At 41.7% G+C, this 19,551-nt stretch overlaps 1 protein-coding gene across 1 annotated transcript in view; it reads left to right on the forward strand.

Annotated features, from left to right (window-relative positions):
* Positions 1 to 19,551, forward strand: part of LOC106570400 (CUB and sushi domain-containing protein 3) — a 738,870-nt gene that overhangs the window by 370,812 nt on the left and 348,507 nt on the right. Inside the window, exons 12-13 of the mRNA XM_082961236.1 lie at positions 14,556 to 14,659; positions 15,955 to 16,067. Coding sequence (XP_082817362.1) covers positions 14,556 to 14,659; positions 15,955 to 16,067 — 217 coding nt within the window. The remainder of the gene's footprint in view (positions 1 to 14,555; positions 14,660 to 15,954; positions 16,068 to 19,551) is intronic.

Genomic DNA, 19,551 nt, shown 5'->3' on the forward strand with positions numbered 1-19,551 from the left:
CCAATACCTTGACTTTGTTGTCCTTAAGCCATTTTACCACAACTTTGGAAGTATGCTTGGGGTTATTGTCCATTTAGAAGACCCATTTGCGACCAAGCTTTGACTTCCTGATTGATGTCTTGAGATGTTGCTACAATATATCCACATCATTTTCTTTCCTCATGATGCCATCTATTTTCTGAAGTGCACCAGTCCCTCCTGCAGCAAAGCACACCCACAACATGATGCTGCCACCCCGGTGCTTCACGTTTGGGATGGTGTTCTTTCGCTTGCAAACGTCCCCCTTTTTCCTCCAAACATAATGATGGTCATTATGGCCAAACAGTTCTATTTTTGTTTCATCAGACCAGAGGACATTTCTCCAAAAAGTACGATCTTTGTCCCCATGTGCAGTTGTAAACCGTAGTCTGGCTTTTTTATGGCGGTTTTGGAGCAGTGGGTTCCTCATTGCTGAGCGGCCTTTCATGTTATGTTGATATAGGACATGTTTTACTGTGGATATAGATACTTTTGTACTTGTTTCCTCCAGCATCTTATCAAGGTCCTTTGCTGTTGTTCTGGGATTGATTTGCACTTTTCGCACAGAAGTACGTTCATCTCTAAGAGACAGAACGCGTCTCCTTCCTGAGCGATATGACGGCTGCGTGGTCCCATGGTGTTTATACCTGCGTACTATTGTTTGTACAGATGAACGTGGTACCTTCAGGCGTTTGGAAATTGCTCCCAAGGATGAACCAGACTTGTGGAGTCCACTTTTTTTTCTGAGGTCTTGGCTGATTCTTTTTGATTTTCCCATAATGTCAAGCAAAGTTTGAAGGTAGGCCTTAAAATACATCCACAGGTACACCTCCAATTGACTCAAATTATGTCAATTAGCATATCAGAAGCATCTAAAGCCATGACAACATTTTCTGGAATATTCCAATCTGTTTAAAGGCGCAGTCAATTTAGTGTATGTAAACTTCTGACCCAATGGAATTGTGATACAGTGAATTACAAGTGAAATAATCTGTCTGTAAACAATTGATGGAAAAATTACTTGTGTCATGCACAAAGTAGATGTCCAAACCGACTTGCCAAAACTATAGTTTGTTAACAAGAAATTTGTGAATTGGTTGAAAAACGAGTTTTAATGACTCCAACCTCAGTGTATGTAAACTTCCGACTTCAACTGTAACATTTACATATGTATTCAGAACCTTTACTCAGTACTTTGTTGAAGCACCTTTGGCAGCTATTACAGCCTCGAGTCTTATTGGATATGACGCTACAAGCTTGGCACACCTGTATTTGGGGAGTTTCTCCTATTCTTCTCTGCAGATCCTCTCAAACTCTGTCATTTTGAATGAGAAGTGTCGATGCACAGCTATTTTCAGGTATGTTCCAGAGATGTTCGATCGGGTTCAAGTCCCGGCTCTGGCTGGCCCACTCAAGGACATTCAGAGACTTGTCCCGAAGCCACTCCTGCATTGTACTGGCTGTGTGCTTAGGGTCTTTGTCCTGTTGGAAGGTGAACCGTCGCCCCAGTTTGAGGTCCTGAGCACGGGAGCAGGTTTTCATTAAGGATCTCTCAGTACTTTGCTCCATTCATCTTTCCCTCGATCCTGACAAGTCTCCCAGTCCCTGAAAAACATCCCCACAGAATGATGCTGCCACCACCATGCTTCATCTCAGAGATGGTGCCAGGTTTCTTCCAGACGTGACATTTGACATTCAGGCCAAAGAGTTCAATCTTGGTTTCATCAGACCAGAGAGTCTTGTTTCTCATGGTCTGTGTCCTTTAGTTGCCTTTTGGCAAACTCCAAGTGGGCTGTTTACTGAGGATTGGCATCCGTCTGGCCACTCTACCATAAAGTCTTGATTGGTGGAGTGCTGCAGAGATGGTTGTCCTTCTGGATGGTTCTCCCATCTCCACAAAGGAACTCTGGAGCTCTGTTAGAGTGACCATCAGGTTCTTGGTCACCTCCCTGAGCAAGGCTCTTCTCCCCCGATTGCTCAGCTTGGCCGTGCAGCCAGCTCTGGGAAGAGTCTTGGGGGTTCCAAACTTCTTCCATTTTAGAATGATGGAGGCCACTCTCTTCTTGGGGACCTTCAATGCTGCAGACATTTTTTGGTACCCTTCCCCAGACCTGTGCCTTGACACAATCCTGTCTCGGAGCTCTATGGACAGTTCCTTCGATCTCGTGGCTTTGCTTTTGCTCTGACATGCACTGTCAACTGTGGGATCTTATATAGACAGATGAGTGCCTTTCCAAATCATGTCCAATCAATTGAATTTGCCACAGGTGGACTCAAATCCAGTTGTAGAAACGTCTCAATGTTGATCAATTGAAACAGGATGCACATGAGCTCAATTTCGAGTCTCATAGCAAAGGGTATTTCTGTTGTTTATTTGTAATACATTTGCAATTATGTCTAAAAACCTGTTGTCGCTTTGTCATTATGGAGTATTGTGTGTAGATTGATGAGGCAAAAAAATATTTAACCAATTTTAGAATAAGGCTGTAATTTAACAAATTGTGAAATAAGTCAAGGGGTCTGAATACTTTCCGAATGCACTATATGAAGCAATTTGAAATTGTGTTTTTTACATTGGCTAAAAGTATAGACTCAGAGCTACGAAATGGTATATCATCAAATCAAACTTTATTTGCCACATGCGCTGAATACAACAAGTGTAGACTTTACCGTGAAATGCTTACTTACAAGCCCTTAAACAACAGTGCAGTTCAAGAAGAAGAAAATATTTAACAAGTAGGCAAAAATAAAAAGTAATAATAAAAAGTAACACAATAAGAATAACAATAACGAGGCTATCTACAGGGGGACACCGGTATCGAGTCAGTGTGCAGGGGTACAGGCTAGTTGAGGTAATCTGTACATGTAGGTGGGGGCGAAGTGACTATGCATAGGTAACAAACAAACAGCGAGTAGCAGCAGTGTACAAAAGGGGGGGGGGGAGTTGTCAATGTAAATTGTCTGGTGCCGGTTTTTATGAATTGTTCAGCAGTCTAATGACTTGGGGTAGAAGCTGTTGAGGAGCCTTTTGGTCCTGGACTTGGCGCTCCGGTACCGCTTGCCGTGCGGTAGCAGAGAAAACAGTCTATAACTTGGGTGACTGGAGTCTCTGACAATTTGAATGGCTTTCCTCTGACACCGACTATTATATAGGTCATGGACGGCAGGAAGCTTGGCCCCAGTGATGTACTGGGCCGTTCGCATTACCCTCTGTAGCGCCTTACGGTCAGATGCCGAGCAGTTGCCATACCAGGCGGTGATGCAACCGGTCAGAATGCTCTCCCAGATCCTTTTGAGGATCTGGGGACCCATGCCAAATCTTTTCAGTCTCCTGAGGGGGAAAAGGTTTTGTCGTGACCTCCTCACGACTGTCTTGGTATGTTTGGATCATGATAGTTCGTTGGTGATGTGGACACCAAGGAACTTGAAACTCTCGACCCGCTCCACTACAGCCCGCTATTTGAACACCAATTTCTCCAGAAGGTTGGAAATTGGCTGAAAATTGCTAAGAGCTGAAGAATCTAGATTACTTTTCTTCAGAAGTGGTTTCACCATAGCAGTTTTAGTGCAGTAGGGAAAGTGCCTGTGAACCCTGAGTGATTAACAATAGCTTGCACTTCTTATATGCAATTAAAAACAGTTTTGAAGAAGGTTGTAGGGATAGGATTGAGAAGGCAGGTAGAAGGCTTAAGTTGTGATATCACTTTCCTGAGCATGTCTGTGTCAACCAGGGAAAATAAATCCATGTTGGATAGCTAGCTGACATCAGCCTATAACTAGCAATGCAAATTGATTTCTGAGATATGAATATTACCACACAGTTCATACATGTAACGTTAGCTAGCAAGCCAGCAAGCTAACGTTCACTAGCTAGCTAACAGTACGCTTTAACTTGCAATGAAAATGGCTTTCTGACTAAATTAGAAACGTATAATATCTGAAAATGTAGCTAGACTCTAACCAATATACATGGATGAATGCTTCACAGCAGACTGGAACCACTTTAACTAAGACGCCCTGTGCCGTTTCCATTTTGTTTGTAGCTACAGCTTGTTTGGCCTGTTGTATCAAGTCACTCCGGTTCAGAAAGTAGTCCATCACAACTTTTTCCCACGGATCTTTGTCGATAGCGCTTGCTAAATTCAGGGCAGCAATGTTGTTGAAAGCAGTAGCAACTCTTTTGCAGTTCTCCATGGCTAATGTTGTCTTTCAAAAAAGATGCGATAGCAAGGAATATCTACACATACTGAGCAGCTTATGTTACAGACAGAAGCGTGCTACATGGCAGGCCCATCCGAACTCATCTCTCTGCATGTCTAGCTCATCCATTATCTCAGCCAATCATGGCTAGCAGGAAGGTTCCTGACTTTTTCCGTGGCTAAACAAACTAGGCTCGTAATTACAAAATTGTATTCACAAAATGGTATTAATATTTACAGATGGCATACAAGTTTGTTAAGGCACATGAAAATTCACATGTCCCAGAAGGCCTTTCTAAAAAAATAAGCATTTTGATAAAAAATATTATAATAACGTTCAAATGCGACATACGCCTAGATCATGAAACAGGACACATTTGGCCTTGTGTTTTAGAACATTCAATTTCATCTTGGTAAGCAACTCCAGTATATATTTGGCCTTGAGTTTTAGGTTATTTTCCTGCTGAATTATGAATTTGTCTTCCAGTTTCTGTTGGAAAGCATACTGATCCAGGTTTTCCTCTAGGATTTTGCCTGTGCTTAACTGTATTCCGTTTATTTTAATACAAATTTTAAAAACTCACTAGTCCTTGCCGATGACAAGCATACCCATAACATGATGCAGCCACGACCATGCTTGAAAATATGAGGAGTGGTACTCAGTGATGTCATGTGTTGGATTTGCCCCAAACATAATGCTTTGTATTCAGGACATAAAGTTCATTTCTTTGCCACATTTTTTGCAGTTTTACTTTAGTGCCTTATTGAAAACAGTAGTTACAATGTTGTTGATCCACCTCAGTTTTCTCCTATCACAGCCATTGAATTATGTAACTGTTTTAAAGTCACCATTGGCCTCAAGTTGAAATCCCTGAGTGGTTTCCTTCCTCTCCGGCAACTGAGTTAGGAAGGACGCCTGTATCTTTGTAGTGACTGGGTGTATTGATACACCATCCAAAGTGTAATTAATAACTTCACCATGCTCAAAAGGATATTCAAAAGGGATGTTCAATGTCAGATGCATTGGAAAACATTCCTGGTCTTTGTGGTTGAATCTAAGTTTGAAATTCTCTGCTTGACTGAGTGACCTTACAGACAATTGTATGTGTTGGGTACAGAGATGGGGTAGTCGTTTAAAAATGTGTTAAACACCATTGTTGCATACAGAGTGAGTCCATGCAACTTATTATATGACTTGTTAAGCACATTTTTACTCCTGAACGTATTTAGGCTTGCCATAACAAAGGGGTTGAATACTTACTGACTCAAGACATTTCAGCTTTTCATTTTTAATTGATTTGTCAAAAATTCTAAAAACATAATTCCACTTTGACATTATGCGGTGTTGTGTGTAGGCCAGTGACACAAAATGTGTCACGTCCTGACCAGTAAAAGAGGTTGTTTGTTATTGTAGTTTGGTCAGGGCGTAGCAGAGGGGGTTTGTTTTATGTGTTTGGGGGGTTTTGGTATATGTTCTATGTTAGTATATTTCTATGTCCGTGACTAGTTTTTCTATTTCTATGTTTAGTTTTTTTTTTACCTTCAATTGGAGGCAGCTGTTTCTTGTTGCCTCTGATTGGAGGTCCTATTTAGTAGAGGTTTTTCAGCTTGTGTTTGTGGGTGGTTGTTTTCAGTCTAATGTTTTTGTACCTGACGGAACTGTTAAGCTGTCGTTCGTTTTTTTTGTTTTGTTTACGGGTTCAAAAAAAGTTAACATGAGCACTCAACCCTCTGCGCCTTGGTCTACTCCCTTCGACGGCCGTTACAAAATGTATATTAATCCATTATAAATGCAGGCTGTAACACAACAGAATGTGGAAAGACCTGGGTACAAATATCTCCAAAGACCTGGGTATAAATACATTGAGCGTTTGCTTGATTCTGAGGAAAGAAAGAGAGAGGGGTTTACACTTGGGACTATTCCATTGACTCCGTTGTGCCAGGCAAGCTCAAGCAAGCAGCTAAATAATATGAAAGATTTAAAATGCTTTTTGATCTCAGGTCTGATTCGCCCCTTCTATAGGGACAGTGAGTGTACTCACTGGGTCTAACTTTTGATAAGCATGATACCCAATTTGGACTCATAGTTTGTCAAGGCTAAAATGTTACTGTTCCGTCATAAGTAGGAGAACAAACCAATTTCTCCTTATCATCTACTGACATTCTCTGCACCTGTCACCTCGCTCGTCCATAAATACATTTTAGAACCATCTGGAGTGCAGCCGAACTCATTGAGACTGTAGTCCAGTCTACAGGTACATTAGCTAGCAGCACCTCTGACACACACTAAGAATCAGACCCCAATTTAATACTCTCTGTTCTTCCTTTCCCTGAGATAATCACTGATCTTTACATTGATTTCAACAGTCATGTCAGATCTGTGATTACCTCAAGGAAGGAAGGAAGGAAGGAAGGAAGGAAGGAAGGAAGGAAGGAAGGAAGGAAAGAAAGAAAGAAAGAAAGAAAGAAAGAAAGAAAGAAAGAAAGAAAGAAGCAGCCCACAAGCACTCCAGTTTATTAGATGATATTACCAATGCACTATGACAGGGTCCCTAGCAAGGGCCAGGAACATAAAACCTAAAAGGGCCTCAAGGTTTAGTCCTGGCAGTTCATTTCTTACTCCAATGTTATATTTTGAGAAACTCCAAAAATTTTCAAAAGTCTGTTATGAAATTGTTTGGACATATTCCCATGGCGATGATGGATGGAAGGTAGCATGAAAGCCTTGTGGGCCATAGAGATGTTTTCTTCCTTCCCTCCATTTTGCCTTGTTTTTTCAGTTGGCATTTCACCATTTTGAATGGTCTGGGACTGAGCCAGAACAACTGTGGAAAGTTGTTTTTGTTTTCCCGCTGCCATTTTTTGTAATGTTGTTTTCAATAAATCTAGAGCTTTTTTATAGAGTTTTCTGAAAGAGTTGAAATGTTTTAAGACCAAGTGGGCCAGGTCATTTCAATGAGTGTCAATGATAAACACAAGCAAGTGCAATATAAATAGCCAGACTGCTAAATAGTCAATGAATGGTACCCAAACTATCTGCACTGACTATAACAACATTTGATTTGATTTGCTAAGGTCAATGGTGTCAATGATCGTTTATGGTCACCACTTACAATACCAATTACTCTGGACATTTACTTAGTCTTTCGACAACATTAAAACACAACACACATCCTTTAAAATCTCAGAAAACTGTAAGGGCTGGTTTCCCGGACCCAGAATAAGCCAAGTACTTGACTTCCAATGGAAATTCTCCATGAAGCATGCTTTTTAGTCCAGGAATAGGCTTAATCTGGATCTGGGAAACCTAATTCTACCTAAAGTACTTAATATATATTAGTTAACACATACAGAGTCTTTTTTCAAACCTTGAGGCCTTATTGCTCCTTATTCTATATTATAGAATGCATTTCTGATAAACCATCTTGTTGTAACGATCATCTGAAAGAGGGGACCAAGATGCAGCGTGGTAATTGGTCATCATTTATTATAAATGACAAAACACTTAAACAAAGAAACAAAAACGAAAGCCAACAGTTCTGTCAGGTGAAAAAGACACAACAGAATACAACTACCCACAAAACCCCAAGGGAAAACAGGCTGCCTAAGTATGGCTCCCAATCAGCGACAACAATGTACAGCTGTCCCTGATTGAGAGCCATACCTGGCCAAAACAAAGAAATACAAAAACATAGAAAAAAGGACATAGAATGCCCACCCAAATCACACCCTGACCAAACCTAGATAGAGACATAAAAAGGCTCTCTCAGGTCAGGGCGTGACACTATTCTTAATTAAAGAAATTCCTTCTCTAAAACATGTAAGGAGCTTCAGATCACTTCACTGTAAAAATAAAAAACTGAAAACAAAAAAAAACAAGAGAAGCACTTGAGGGAAAAGGGGAAGGGTTTCCTGTAGAAACATTGTCACACCCTCTCAGTGGCAGTTAGATTCTGATGCCCTCTTCCTTGAGGTAAGAGATGGGTAATAGCTGCTTACAGGACCGAACGTTATTGCTTCATTTATTTTTGGCAGACACAATTTCAGAGCACCAATTTATTTATATTGCGTTCCCTGTTTTAACCTTGGTGGGAGAGTATTGCAGGTTGTCGTGCCTTAATTCAATTTGGAGACCTTAGTCCACCCTCCTCTCTCTCTCTCTCTCTCTCGCTCTCTCTCGCTCTCTCTCTCGCTCTCTCTCTCGCGCTCTCTCGCTCTCTCGCTCTCTCTTGCTCTCTCGCTTTCTCTCTCTGCTGCGGCTCTCTTGCGATGTTTTAAACAGCCGCCCTGCTTCTGCCAGTTTAGAGCCGCATACAACGTCATTGCTGCAGCAAGGCCTTTCCTTTGCAGATGGAGTCTTGCAACGGCTATGTTAAAACAGTTATTGTATTGCCTGTTAAGTGTGTGCTAACAGTCCAAATGTATCACATTCTATTATAGCCATCACATTCAGTTGCTAGTCAATGTGTATTACTATGTATTACTGTGTAATGCTTGAAGGACAAGAATCAGAGTACTCATACTGTAGTTCTCTCCTTCCTTCTGAAGTGTACACTAGTTCACTACTTACTCTCCACAAACTTAAAAGCATTGGTTTGGTGATGTGAACAAGTGCACACTTTGGGAGGAAGGAGAGGTAATTGGGAGATAGCCATAGACTTACTCGTCCTGTTTCTTCCCCCTTCATCAGAGTAGCTATGAACCTGACATATGCAAATGTATATCAGTGATCTAGCCTCCACTTGTAGGAAGTGCTCCATCCAGCACAAATCCAATCCTGTTACATCACCTCATTGGTCTCACTCCAGAGACTGATTGTTTGCTGGAATATCACCATTAGAGAAAGCAGTTAAAGGCATACTGTACTTCAGGATTTTGGCAGTGGGGATCTTTATCTACTTCCCGAGAGTCAGATCTCGTGGATACCATTTTTATGTATCTGTGTGCAATTTAAAGGAAGTTGCTATCTAGCACTTGCACAATTGCTAACTAGCATTAGCACTAATGATTGGAAGTCTATGGGTATCTGACTGGAAGTCTATGGGGATCTGCTAGCATGCTAGTAGATACTCATAGACTTCCAGTCATTGGCTCACAAAACTACTTCTAACTTCCTTAATACTGTACACACACATAGAAATGGTATCCACAAGTTCATCTGACTCTGGGGGAAGTAGATAAAGGGCCCTCGTTGTCAAAATCCCAAAGTCGTCTTTTAAGGTGAAAGTGAAACGTAAGATTTTTCTATTATATTAAGTAACACTCTTTAGAGACGGAGGATTTGACTTTGGCGCTTTCCAAATTGTCACATTCACTATTGTCACTTTCTCCAATTAGAGGAGAAAGCGTTGAGGAACTACCGTAAAACTTCAATTAAGCAAAAAGTCTCAAATAGCTGCCTGTCCCTTGTAATAGCTGGACAACTGCACAAATTTCAGCAAATAAACGGCTGTTAGATTAAATATTTCAGTAATGCCTCGAAAAACTGATGACAATGTTCTGTTATTATCACAATTAAGAAACTGCTAGCCATTGTCAGATGAAATAAAGAGTTAACAATGATGATGTCATTGTTGTGTGTGTAGGTGGCAGGGAAGTCAGGCGCAGGAGAAACCAACTTGGTGTAACTGGAGTAGTTTAATAAAGATAAAACAAACTCCAAAAGCCAACGTACATAAAAAAAAACACTGGTAAAATAACCCGTCGCGCACCAATTCAAATACACGAGCACATAACAACAAACAATCTCTGACAAGGACATGAGGGGAAACAGAGGGTTAAATACACAACATGTAATGAATGGGATTGGAACCAGGTGTGTAGGAAGACAAGACAAAACCAATGGAAAATGGATCAATGATGGTTAGAAGACAGGTGACGTCGACCGCCGAGCACCACCCGAACAAGGAGGGGCATCGACTTCAGCAGAAGTCGTGACAGATGATGAAAGAAAATAGGGTTAGAGGATAGATGATTCCTGCGTTAGAGGACTAGAGATAGTGATGACAGACTTTGTTGGGAACCGCCTGGAAGATGTTAATGTACAGCTCAATAAGTCCTGGTAATCCGATCAGCACACTACCTCCGAAATGAGCTTTACATGATCCATAGGGCATGAAAAGATCTTTAAACACACACCTCTGCCAACACATGCAGAGGATTCACTCTCTTCTGAAAATGTTCCAAGGGAAAGAGGATGTGTAACTCGCATTCTCATCCCTGGCTTGTGATTGGCAGATCAGAGCCCTGAAGTGCTAGTGGCTTGTGGGAAGTAAAAAAAATGACTCCCCCCCCCCCGGGAGTTGAAACGCACGCCGACACATTTTGATGTTTTTGAAGTTAAAATTGAATATTGAATCTTGAGACTCAAAGGCCTCCCTGTGGCAAGGCAGATTGTGATCATGTAAATATTCTTATCAGTTCCTTGAATGACTCCTCTGATGAAACCAGAGGAGTCATTCAATAATTTCCAACTTGAATCCCACAATGATTGTGCAGGCACAGATGGTCTCTGCACATATGGTTGTGGTGTTTCCGGGGGTTTCCCTCAGCTATAATAGGAGCCAGTGCTTAAATATCCTCCATTTTTGTAAATACTCTGCAACCAATCCAAGCATCAATCTGGACTTTATTACCAACAAAAGAGTGTTTGCATTTGTCCATTTCATCAATTTCATAGACTTCTATCCAAACCATAGATAGTGCCCAACAGATGGCTCACAAACACAAAGCAAACACTACAGTAGCTTCCACTGAGAATGGTGCTGCCAATGATACAGTGAGACGGAACAAAAACACTCAACACCACACACACAACAAATACTCCCCCCCCCCCCCCCCCCCACACACACACACACACACACACACACTCCTGCCTGCTCTAACATGACAACAAGAAGCACTCTACTGGGGGAGATGGAGAGGCAGAGGGAATCAGACAGCCCATCCGTGTGGAGGGCTAATCTAGAGGAAATGAGTGAGTGTGAGTGTGTGTGAACGATCTGGGTGCCTTGTCACAGGGAATGGATGAGAGTCTGATTGGGCCCATGTGTGTGGCATGGGCTTGGGGCAGGGTTGCGTATGTGTGTATGAAGCACTCTCTTTAAGCCCCCTCTCGGCCCAGCATGAGCATGTGGGAATCATGAGTGACAGAGTCCCCCTTCGTCTAATCACCCTTCACCCCCCATCATCACAAACACTACAACTCACCTGCCAATATCCACAACACCTCGCTAGGCACGGCTCGGTTATTTTTCAGCACCTGATGATAATCATTATGTCGGTGTGTGTAGAGAGAGCTAAGAGGCATCCTCTTGTACAGGTCTAGCAGCCAAGTGTGCGATGCTAGGTGTAGCTGTTACTTTCTCATATCTCTTTCTTTCTTTGTATGCTACACGTCAGGCAATAGTTATTAGCAAGCCTGCATGACAAATGGTATGCCTATTAGTCTTAATAATTACTTAGTAACTTGTTTTAAATCCACATCATAAGCAGTGAAGACAATGGCTATGAGACGATGGCTTTTACCGACATAGAAAACAGCCATTTTGTGGTACGAACACGGGGAGCAGACTGAACAACATAAAATAAGGGATTTGTCTCAGTTGAGAGAGGACATTAACTTCGAGTCCTTCCTGATGAGAGGAGCGCTGCGCTTACTGGCGGGTTTGAAGGGCCCCTCAGAGGTTTGTGAGGCTTTAAAAAACCCTGTGTTTTTACATAAAGGCCTATTGAAACCGCTCCAGTTGACTCCTCAGAGACAGATCTGTCTCTCTGTGAGTGAGTAAACACCTCCTTCCGTGGTGTTCCTCACTGGGACTTTAAATGTTCATTGTCAAGTCATAAGACTAGGATATGGGTTTATTGGGCTCAATGCTTTGTTGTTGAATGTGTAATAGTGTGGCCTCAACCGCCTTGTTTGTAATACAACAGAGGTTTTGCATTGGTACAAATCTTTATGATCACGCACACACTCATTCACGTGCATGTGTATAGTACACAGGCATGCTCACACACACACACACACACACACACACACACACACACACACACACACACACACACACACACACACCACACACACACACACACACACACACACACACACACACACACACACACACACACACACAAACACACAAACACAACGATGACCTTTGTGATGGCAGTAGGGATTGAGTGCTTTGTAATCGGCATTTGAAAACACAGCTTTATTACTCGGGGCTGGAATGGTGAACTATCTGAGCATCAATCAACCAGGTGAAGGGACTCTATCCCGAGGAGAGGACAGGAAGCCACCTGCTAAAACTCCTCTCTGGCACAGTTGCCATACCAACTGGGCCTAGCGGTCTCCATCTGAACCTTGATGAGTTAATAAAATGAAAAGAATCTTCAATCCCTTCTGCATCCTCTCCACACGCACGCGCACGCGCACACACACATTGACATTGACACTCTGACTTTCTGCCCTTTATTATTAATCCGGACAAAAACACTTCCGATCCTTCTGTAAGTATGTCATATAGCACCTTTGAAATGTAATTATCTCTAGATGACACAAGACACACACATAAGAGTTCTGTAGGTCTACATCACATGGAGAGCTAAGGAAATTGTATTTTAATCAAGTAGACCTTTTGTCTGATTTTTGTATTGATTTGGTGTTGGGTTAGGGACGGTTTTAATCGTGTGATATTTATTCAGAGTCCTGATGGTATTGGTTTCCTCCGTGTAAGTCACGTTTGATTAGTTAAATATTTATTTTTCCTGATCTACCTGTGAATGTCGATATACATACTGGTAATATGCATGTGATATATGTCTGGGGGCTCTCCATAAGAAAATTCACCATTGTGGAAAATATCTTGTCAGTGTTCTTCTAAGAAACAACTAGATTTGTATTAATGTGTAGACAGTTCACAATGTAATTAGTGTAATTAGCGAATGTGAAGTTATTTCTCTTCTTCTGTTTCACCATATGGACCTATACCCCAAGGGACTTTAGGAGAAAAAAGAGGATGGGAGCCTGTCTTAGTCCTAAGGGAGAGAGAGAGAGAGAGAGAGAGAGAGAGAGAGAGAGAGAGAGAGAGAGAGGAGAGAGAGAGAGAGAGAGAGAGAGATAGAGAGAGAGAGCTGTCAGCAGTTTTTTCAGCTGCAACCCTAATTATGCACTAAAGCTTTATTTTTTTATATAACAGGATGTTAAATTTCCATATTTTCATCTTAGATTAGTGGCATGATTTTGATAACTAGACAAAAGAATAATGAGCCATGGAATGAACCAACATTCTAATGTATAACAGAAATTGCTGTCATCTGAGGTGGTCAGTCAACAAAATAAATGGCCGTACATTTCTTACTGCAAACTTTCAGGGAAAGTCTTAAAATGATAATTTAAGTATAGTTTAAACAATGTGGAAACATCATTGATTCAACCAGTTTTTGCCCAATGGACAGCGACTGTACAGTATGCTTCAAAGTTTATGCAGACCTGTGATTTCCTGCTACTACTTGCTAAGATGTTACATTTTCAGTTGAAAATTAAATCCCAAGAAACCGTGCATGTGAAGTTTTCCAGAAAACTGTGATGATGATGATGCATTTTGCATCATGGACTAATGAACAAAATACAACAAAAAAATTAGTGAACTATCCCTTTATTAATATAGTATAGGCCTACCATCAAAAGGTCCTGCAATCACAGGCAGTATTTTACTATCACCCCTGTATTTCAATGAATTCTCAAAACACACGGCAACAGTCTTTCTTTTGTGATGCCAAACTCCTCTGAATCAGGAGTCCTTTTCAGCTACAAATGCCAATAAGTGATCATTTTAGTTCACAGTATTACAGTTGTGAGACCCACATGAATTCAATGCATTTACAGAAGTTTCAATATCCCAAATTAGACATAGTCAGAAGGGAAGGCAAACATATTTCTGTTCTATATGTATGGTGTCCATATTAGGACAATCTTAGCAGGAGTCTTTTATATCGGCGGTCCTAATTTTTAATATGGTGTCCATATTAGGACCGCCGATATAAAAGACTCCTGCTAAGATTGTCCTAATATGGACACCATATTAAAAAATTAGGACCGCCGATATAAAAGACTCCTGCTAAGATTGTCCTAATATGGATACCATATTCATGGACAGAATCTACCCTTTTCAGGGGCTTTTTAAGTTATTTGGGTAAATATCATTTTTGGAGGAGCATGCTTGTTTTCCTGTATTAGCTAGGCCAGTGGAATTAAATTGTGAGAAACCCATAAACTTTAATTCAGGCCATTTGACACGCGGCTAACCATTATGCTTCATTTCTTCTTGCCACTGACAGGTAATTCAGATTAACTTTGAGGAGTTTGACCTGGAGATTGCCTACGACACGCTAACCATCGGTGACGGAGGGGAAGTGGGTGACCCCAAGACAATACTCCAAGTGTGAGTGGCTCAGCACTTTACTGTATCTATATTACTGTGTTTCACACGCTGGAACAAAATAAATGTAATGGTATCGAACACATCCAACACATGGTTTCTATGTGTTTCATAGCATTCCATTCACTTCATTACAACCATTATTATGAGCCGTCCTCCCCTCACCAGCCTCCTGTGGTGGGTTTTATGTATTCTGTATGCAAATGGTATTGACTGTTAAGCCAGTTAACTACTATATGGACTAGAGGTCCTCAAAAGTTCAGGTGGTCTTTGTGATTCTATATCCATAACATAGACTACACTATTGTTGAATGTACTGTATTCCCTGCACCGCATATGAGACTATCAAGGCACAAGGCGAGACCCAAATGCAGACACAGGAGGCAGATGGACTCTTACAATGTTTATTAATCCAAAGGGGTAGGCAAGAGAATGGTCGTGGACAGGCAGGTACAGAGTGGTAGACAGGCTCATGGTCAAGGCAGGGAGAATGGTCAGGCAGGTGGGTACAAAGTCCAGAAACAGGCAAGGGTCAAAACCGGGAGGACTAGAAAAAGGAGAATGCAAAAAGCAGGAGAACGGAAAAACCGCTGGTTGACTTGGAAACATACAAGACGAACTGGCACAGAAAGACAGGAAACACAGGGATAAATACACTGGGGGAAATAAGCGACACCTGGAGGGCGTGGAGACAATCACAAGGACAGGTAAAACAGATCAGGGCATGACAGAGACACTATGTGGTACTATGCATGTTAACATTCATCTTCAAAGCTAGTGTAGTCCCCCATAACATTGACTCGATTTTAAAGATTGTCCATCAATGTGCCAGTACCGTGTTACAATCAGGGGGATAGTGTGTGTTGTTGTCAATGTAACAGTCCCATGTTGCAGTGTGATAGTATAGTACATGTCAGGGACGGACTGGGACCAGAAGTCGGCCCAGACATTTATAGCATACCGGAGCATTATTTTTTCTCTATTATACAAATACTGATACTTTGGCATAAAAAACACAATTTGGACAGGCCCATTCGGCTAAAGATGGACCAGCCATTCTGACATTTGCCAGAACTGCCTAATAGCCAGTCCGTTTCTGGTATGTGTTGTTATAAATGCTATATTACAGTCAGGTTAACAGTTTATTGTCCATGGCCCAGTATCCATGTTACAGTCAGGTTAACAGTTTATTGTCCATGGCCCAGTATCCATGTTACAGTCAGGTTAACAGTTTATTGTCCATGTTCCAGTATCCATATTACAGTCAGGTTAACAGTGTATTGTCATCCTCCCCCCAGTCTCTCAGGTAGCTTCGTCCCTGACCTCATAGTCAGCATGACCCATCAGATGTGGCTTCACCTCCAGTCAGACGAGAGCGTGGGCTCCATTGGCTTCAAGATCAACTTTAAAGGTACGTAGTGTGTGTGTGTGAGTGCATGCGTTCCTATATTATTCTATGTGTGTGTCCAAGTCCATAGATAGGTGCATGATCAAGTGTTCCTGTATGTCCATGCATACATGTATGCGTGTCTCTGTGAAGGTGTGTGTGAGTGTGTGTGTGTGTGTTCAAAACTCTAGCAGCTAGCTACTAAAGCTGTGTTCTGCCTTCCATTGGCCTTGAGTTTTTTTAAATTTAAGCTTTATTTAACTAGGTATGTCAATTAAGAACAAATTCTTATTTACAATGACAGCCTACCTGGGAACAGTGGGTTAACTGCCTTGTTCAGGGGCAGAACAACAGATTTTTACCTTGTCAGCTCGGGGATTTGATCCAGCAACATTTCGGTTACTGGCCCAACGCTCTAACCACTAGGCTACCTTCCGCCCCAAAAGTATTAGTTAGACAGCTGAGGCCGATAGAGCCAGAGGGACTGTCACTAAACCAGTGAGATTAGAGATGGACAGACAGACTGTCACTAAACCAGTGAGATTAGAGATGGACAGACAGACTGTCACTAAACCAGTGAGATTAGCGATGGACAGACAGACTGTCACTAAACCAGTGAGATTAGAGATGGACAGACAGACTGTCACTAAACCAGTGAGATTAGAGATGGACAGACAGACTGTCACTAAGCCAGTGAGATGAGAGATAGACAGACAGACTGTCACTAAGCCAGTCAGATGAGAGATGGACAGATGTACCAACTTGTCAAATGGCTGATTCACTTCCCTAACTCCCTTCCCTCCCTCCATTTCCATCCCTCGTTCTCTGAATAAATGAAGGAAGGCAGGAACTGGTTTTCTCAATCACTACACTGTCACTATGAATGACGTCATTGTGTCAAAGGTCACGGAGCCTGGTGACCTGTAACGTTCTACTAAACTGATAGTTCATCACCTTGTGATCAGTTAGTCAGTTTGTAAAATGTTGCCCTGCAAGAGCTGCCCCAATCAATTGTAAGTGCTGTTATTGTGAAGTGGAAACGTCTAGGAGCAACAACAGCTCAGCCGGGAAGTGGTAGACCACACAAGCTCACAGAATGGGACCGCCGAGTGCTGAAGTGCATAGTGTGTAAAAATTGTCTATCCATGGCTACAACACTCACTACCGAGTTCCAAACTGCCTCTGGAAGCAACGTCAGCACAAGAACTGTTCGTCGGGACATTCATGAAATGGGTTTCCATAGCCGAAAGGTTGCACACAAGCCTAAGATCACTATGCGTAATGCCAAGTGTCGGCTGGAATGGTGTAAATCTTAACGCTACAGCATACAATGACATGCTAGATGATTCTGTGCTTCCAACTTTGTGGCAACAGTTTGGGGAAGGCCCATTCCTGTTTCAGCATGACAATGCCTCCGTGCACAAAGCAAAGTCCATACAGAAATGGTGTGTCGAGATCAGTCTGGAAGAACTTGACTGGCCTGCACAGAGCCCTGACCTCAACCCCATCGAACACGTTTGGAATGAATTGGAATACCAACTGCGAGCCAGGCCTAATCACCCAACATCAGTGCCCGCTCTTGTGGCTGAATGGAAGAAAGTCCCTCAGCAATGTTCCAAAAGCTAGTGGAAAGCCTTCCCAGAAGTGTTGAGGCTGTTTTTGCAGCAAAGGGGGGACAAACTCCACATTAATGCCCATGATTTTGGAATGAGACATTCGACAAGCTTTTGGTCATGTAGTGTACTGTAAGTGCAAACAAACATGGAAAAACAGAATAAGTGGCTTAGTGTAATATCTCTGGAGGAAACAATGGAGAGACCTGGTAGGGAAGAGATTGCAGTTTGAATTAGATTTTTTTTTTTCTTGCGAGAAGACATTACCATTATAACTGTAAACCATTCCTGACTGCTCATCAGTGTTCATTTGAGAGACTTTGAGAGACTAAATATCAATTTACCCTCCCTAATACATGAAGAGGGAAATATTCTGGCTTATCTGCTACTGTAGCTAGCTTTCTTGCTGATGATGCTGTGTGTAGTCTAATGAAGTCCTATATCCCTAAAATATTCATTTGAAACCAGTTTAATTTTCTCGCTTGGTGCCAGTACTTCACATCATTCTAAATGGTCTTAATTTAGTAGCCGATTTCATGCTTTTTGACCCTGTCACTGTGCGGTGACGTTAACCGCTCACATCCATTCATACTGTACCTATTGCAGCAGAAACACTGACAGATGAAGCAGGACAGAGAAATGTAAATGTTGAAAAGGAGATTTGGTAACATTTTACATTAAGTTGCTCTGATGCTTATTGTTTTAACAATAGTGTATTAGTAGACTGTTAAGAGAAAAGATTATCAAACTCTGGCAAATCAAGTGACAAATCCATTTATAACAACCCATCATATGAGCTGAATATCTCAACACAATCACAGTTATCCAGTGATTTATAATCAAATCAGTCTGTCTATAATATTCAGATCTCAGGTGAAATTATTTTCACCAGCTGTGTTTCAGATTCCTGCATTCCCTGTATTTACATTTTAGTCATTTAGCAGACGCTCTTATCCAGAACAACTTACAGTAGTGAATGCATACATTTCATGCATTTTTTTTTTTTGTACTGGCCCCCCATGGAAATCAAACCCACAACCCTGGCGTTGCACACACCATGCAACACCATGCTCTACCAACTGAGCCACAGGGAAGACCTGTATTCTAACCACGACAAGCTGTCAGCATTTTCGGGCGTGTCCTTGAGTTGCTTAAACTATTATTTTGTATTCCATTAGATACACATGAGTTTATGTCATCATTATTTCTTATGCCCCTTAATTGGAGATGCCAGAACAGAAGAGTCAGTCAGTCAGAGTCTCTCTCTCTCTCTCTCTCTCTCTCTCTCTCTCTCTCTCTCTCTCTCTCTCTCTCTCTCTCTCTCTCTCTCTCTCTCTCTCTCTCTCTCTCTCTCTCTCTCTCTCTCTCTCTCTCTCTCTCTCTCTCTCTCTCTCTCTCTCTCTCTCTCTCTCTCTCTCTCTCTCTCTCTCCATATGGTTTGAGTGGTCACTAGTTTCAAATCATTGTGCTACACGAAACCACCAACTGTTTATGCAGTTGAACTCACAAACCGAGAAAACTCTCAGCACTGGGTTCTCTCTACAATGATCTAATATATTTTTCCAGCTCTTGAACAGTCAGCAGCCAGTCTGTGCTAGCAGCTCGCTATCTCAGCTGAAGACTTCTGGAGAAATTAGTCATATGGATTGCTGCAGGCTATGGATGATATTACAGTCTCATAGTGGGAATAGGCAGATCCCCCTGGGAGAGGCTAGTGGATATAGTGAACCAAATGGGATTCATCATAGTGTGAGACCTAACCGGTGTCTATATAGAGAATGTGAAGTAAGCCGATCATATTTCATTGTTTAGCAGGTAGATTTAATGGTCACTATTAAACATTGATGTTCGCCTCTCAATTAAACATGTTCTTTATTATATGAATGAAAATATAA

The sequence above is a fragment of the Salmo salar genome, chromosome 14 (genome assembly GCF_965601325.2).
Source record: "Salmo salar chromosome 14, fSalSal1, whole genome shotgun sequence".
Taxonomy (NCBI): Eukaryota; Metazoa; Chordata; class Actinopteri; order Salmoniformes; family Salmonidae; genus Salmo; species Salmo salar.